This window comes from Lactuca saligna, chromosome 4 (genome assembly GCF_052625555.1).
Source record: "Lactuca saligna cultivar CGN05327 chromosome 4, ASM5262555v1, whole genome shotgun sequence".
NCBI classification, from domain to species: Eukaryota; Viridiplantae; Streptophyta; class Magnoliopsida; order Asterales; family Asteraceae; genus Lactuca; species Lactuca saligna.
In genome coordinates, this window is record NC_136420.1 from 26,559,540 (window position 1) to 26,564,631 (window position 5,092).

Below are 5,092 nucleotides of genomic sequence, written 5' to 3' on the forward strand. Positions count from 1 at the left end.
AATCACCTTAAAGATAAACTAGGATCTAATTATTATATAGCTAGCAATTGATGAGATTCGCCTACATGTCCTTGGTTGTGGATAGGCGCAAAATAATTATGACGCATGCATCTGTATTATAGGTCCTGATCAAGAAAGACTAATGGTTGCTAATTTCTTTGCCGATAACAGGAAGTCGTTGCTGTTATATCAATTATTGTAGTGTAGATTCATTACCATGTATCACGAACAACTGTTGATCCTCCACTGTAGAACTCTCAACTACTCCACAAATTGGAAAATCCAAATACTACCATACATCTTTGATTCCTTTTCTTTCATTAAAAGACAAAAAGCCATAAAAATCAGACGATGTACATGTACTTATTAAAACTTCAAGAAGCCTATAATTACAACAACTACCATGACTAACTAGATCTCATTACATTTCATCCAGAACCAATTGGTTGTAAATAAATTGGTCCCAAAATCTATATATTGTAGAATCCTAGATATGGCATTACATACAGCTCCAAAATCTACACATACATACGTAAGTACGTACACACATACATACATACATACATATATGAATACACACATACATACATACATACATACATACATACATATATGTGTATGTATATTGTTTTTCAGAAGCAGACAGCACAAACATGAATGAACTCGCATATAACAAATACAATTTAGAGAGAGGGAAGAAGTGAATAAAAAAGAGACAGGTTTAATTGTAAATGCCATTAATCTCCTTCTCCTTCGGTTACTGCAGATGACATCTCGTCCGCTGTAGTTGCTGCTGCAGTATTACTGGCGGCTTGGAATCGTTGCTTGCAAGAATGACAAGTGATCTCTAAAATGGTGGCACTGATTTTCTTGGTAGCTTGTTCTCGAAGAACTCTAGCCCTTTCCAACTCCGCTTGAGCTTGTTTTCTAATCCTCTTCGCATGAGCAAACTCCAACTCCGCAGTTTCTATCTGCCTCTTCGCTTGTTGCCTAGCCTCTTCTGCGAACTCATTTTCCGAACTTAATGTCATCTTCATCTTCTCTTCTTCCTTGTGGAAGCTGATTCCACTTCCAATAGAGAGCTTCAAACTGGTTTGATTACTGGTGCTTTGTTCGTACAATGACGACGATGGCAAGAGTTGAAGTTCCAACTTGTTTCGTTTGTGATCTTGAGTTTGTGGGAAAAGAGGTTCCGAAGGTGGGATTTGTTGCATTCTTTGCAATGATGGGATTGCACTCAAGTTTGTGTCACTTGAAGGACTCGTACTTGATGCGGTTCTAGATGAACACGCCTGTTGATGAAACGCAGTTAGGTCTGGGTGCACTCGGCGCACAGTACAAGCGTCTTGATGCTCTATAAAACTCTCAACTCTACAAAGACAAACGAGTGATGACAAAGAAAAGCATACAATAATCAATCAAAAGTTGAAAAAAAAAATTTAGTACGTAATGATGTATGCTGGGAGACAGAGATCACGCGCTAATGGACAAAATATCTAATCAAACGTAAGAAATCAAAGCCTTCTCATGTAGGGATAGCAAGAAGAAAACAATAAATTAATGATCAAATTAGGAAACGTTGAGTGTTTGAGATTATGACTTGTGACAATTAATTTATATGTAGTGTATCCAAATTAATAACTCAAGTTTAATCATAAGTTTTTGGATTACATTAAGTTATATTATATTAAAAGAAAGACTGAATTAAAGCGTAATGAATATTAAGATTTTGTTTTTTTATGTTTTAATAGGAAAAACATGAGATCATAGATCCTAGGAATTAATTCGTTAGTTAACTTATTATAATATCGTCAAGAGTCAAACTAGAAAAAAAAATGTATGTGTAGAGAAACTTCAAAGATTTTAGAATTACTTTAATTACAATGATCAGAAGTCGACATTTTCTGAGAAAAAGCATTAAGGAATTTTTGTTGCTTATCGGTTGTTGCTGAATTCTATGTAGGAGTATGAGCAGAGAAAACAAACACCAAGGAGGAAAAATGACATAGTTTCCTGTCTTTCCCATTTAAAGATTAATTTCATGTAGTTAAGATATAGGCCAAAAGAAGATGTGGGTGGATGTTATTAAATGTTAATCGAGAAAATAAAAAGAAAAAAAAAAAAAAAAAAACCTGGAAAAAACACGGCCACAGTCGCAAGAATGGCCTCTAGTGCCACAGGTTTTGAGATGAGCTTTATAATCAGATTGAACAGCATAACCCTTTGAGCACTTCTCACAAACCCACTGTTTATCATTGCTGTGTTTCCTCCGAAAGTGTTTTTTTATTCCAACAAGATCACCGAGAGCGTGACAAGGATCATGGTGTAAGCAGCTGGGCTCCGGGCACACGAAGACCTTCTTCTTCACCTCCGGTGTCTCTCTCTTCAGCAGTTTCCATGGCACTTTATGTCGTCGCCGGTGCATCTGCAGATTCTGATCCCTTTGGAAGCCTTGGTTACAGATCTCACACACGTATCTGTCCGACTCCAACAATGTCTTCGGTGATAAAGATACCACCTCCGCATCCGGATCTGTAAATCCAAGAAAGATGTTGATTAAAGATCACATAAAGCTTCTAACGACTAAATTGAGTAATCAAAAGATGATTAATGGGTACCTGGGGTGCCAGCAGGACGTCGTTTCCTCTTGTTGGAAGCACCATTATCTGGGGAAAGGAAAGGATCAGAAGAAGAAGATGGACCAGGTGCAGAAGTAAGATGGTGGAGGTGGTGGTGGTCGCTGTTGTCTAACATGTGGGTGGATTTTTGTAGTGGAAGAAGCTCGAAATCTATGAGAAATTAATCCAGTTGATTCGGTACAGATGTTGAAGTGGGGGTAGTTGTTTGTTTCAGCTTTATTAGTTCTTGAGATGAGGGGGGAGATAGAGAGGAGATGAGGATAGAAGAAAAGTAGTTTGCTTTGAGAAAAATCAGCTTTCTTTTAAGCTTTAAGACCTTTTAGCTTTTTCAATGAACTTTCTTTGCTTTTCTCTCATTGACCCCGCACCTTGAGCAGGTAAGGTTGAGCCAAATCTTCTATATAAAGCTTGAAACAGTGGAATCGAGAAAAAGATTAATACACACACTAAAGAACACATAGTGTGTATGTGGGGTTTAGGGTGAGAATGAAAGAGATAGAGGTTCTTAAACCCAATCAAATGAATCGAAACTTGAGCCCACAAGAGAGAAACCCGACAGATGAAACCAAAAATACAACCCCACCATACAAGAAAAAACAAACAAAACAGTCATTAATTTTTTTTTTTCTCTTTTCTTTTCTTTTCTTTTATCTCAATGTATAAAAGAAAATGCAATGTTTTGCATGAATATATGCAGGTCCAGAAACACCCTTACACGTGACTTCCTGTGCTGCCTCACGTGACGTACTCTTTTTCTCTACTGTAAAGTTGAAAAAGGATAAAAAATAGTGATGTAAAGGTGATTCCATCGTCAAAAGTACCCCCTACCACTGTTAGAAAGTAAAAAACATGATTATGAGTAGCATAGTAGATGGTGTTCATTTGGAGAAAGAATAGAGTGCTGCAAATAAAGTAGTAGAAAACATGATATGTAAGCTAAGAGAGGAAATTTTTGTGGCACATTTTTCAAGTCGAGCTTCATGGGTTAAATGCCAACATAGGTTATTAAACTCCATTTTTCTCTATGCTAATCATCACATGTGCCGGGAAGTAACATTATTCACAGTCTTAATGCCATCTGATCTAGCTTGTCATCCCCGCCAAACATGTATGTGACCCTTGACGTTTGCTCAATAATAAATAATATATAAATTTTGTGCAATTAATACTTATATCAGAATTGAGCATTTTTCTATTAGACGGGAGTGGATTTTGTCAAAATATATGGCATGTCACTTTGAAGGGGTTGATTAAAAAGACACTATATATTGCAATATGGACACTTTAATTAATTTTTTAAATGTTTTTATTAGTTGAAATTGCATTGTTTTTTGAAAAAACTGATTACAAACAGTTAATTATTGGTTGACTTTTTAAAAAGTGGTCAATTGGGTGTCCAAGGGGTGTCTTATTAGCAATACCCCACTTTGAAGAGATGAGTCAAAATTGTGTTTTTTTTTCTAAAAAAAAAAAAGGAAATTCCCTAACCCTCACACACTCTCATTTATATCAACTCGACAATTGAACATCCTATGTTTATGTGTAGCTTGGCATTTCAAATTTGACGGGTGGTGTACGTCAACTGCTGCGGTCATGCTGACCTCTTGTTGGCTCCACTCTTTCAAGTCTTAGTGCGATGGCAAGGGCTAGATGATGAATCATTGTTAGTTTGATCATTATCAATTAATTAAAGCACATGTTAATTGATTTGTTAGGACTTGTTAGAAGTGATTAGCTCATGTATATATGCAACATTATCTTTTTATCAAGTTCATATAATTGTTGGTGCAAAGAAGGATACTAGTAAAATGTTGATCGGGATATCTTTCTATATCAACGTAGGAAATAATAATTTCTTCTTCCCTCCCTTCTTGCCTTTTCCCTAGAAACAACTCCCAGTGGTTTATGAAAAAATTCTCCATCTTTGTAATCATGAATGTGTATTTTCCTTTTCAACAAAGCCTTATGAACTTTCGACTTTCAGTTGAAGGCCATGGAGATATCAATATCTGAGAAAGCCAAGTGAGCAAAATAATCATCCAAAAAGCTTTTGATGTACCCATATCCGATGACGTACGAAGCTTAATCTTGTATTTCGGATTTTATCAAATCACCCAAGATCTTCGTAACTGTAACAAGATAATTAATATTCATCATGGGAAATCGGCAATAGTAAAATCACATAATACCTTGTTTTCCCGCACAACATTGGATCAATAATTTTGCAAAACTACTTCGAACAAACCATCAGGTGTTATCTATACAATCTTGACGATCTTCACCAAAGACCACACATCTTCTTCATTCTTCCCAATCACAACATGAAAACAAATATCCAGCTTCTTAAACTCAAACTGATACTTATAATTCTCAGCAAGCTTGAACTAAGAAAAGATAAACATCAAATGATTAACATGGAAGTATATTTGATTGAAGTTAGAGTCTTCAATGGT

At 36.0% G+C, this 5,092-nt stretch overlaps 1 protein-coding gene across 1 annotated transcript; it reads right to left on the reverse strand.

The window, feature by feature from the left end:
- Positions 1–338: 338 nt before the first annotated feature.
- On the reverse strand, positions 339–3,123 carry LOC145041419 (protein indeterminate-domain 14-like). The gene is made up of 3 exons (XM_078989487.1): positions 2,619–3,123; positions 2,133–2,532; positions 339–1,371 (listed from the first exon to the last, which is right to left on the reverse strand). Exons 1-3 carry the CDS (start codon positions 2,752–2,754, stop codon positions 738–740), a joined length of 1,170 nt encoding a protein of 389 aa, XP_078845613.1. The 5' UTR covers positions 2,755–3,123; the 3' UTR covers positions 339–737.
- Between the last annotated feature and the right edge of the window lie 1,969 nt (positions 3,124–5,092).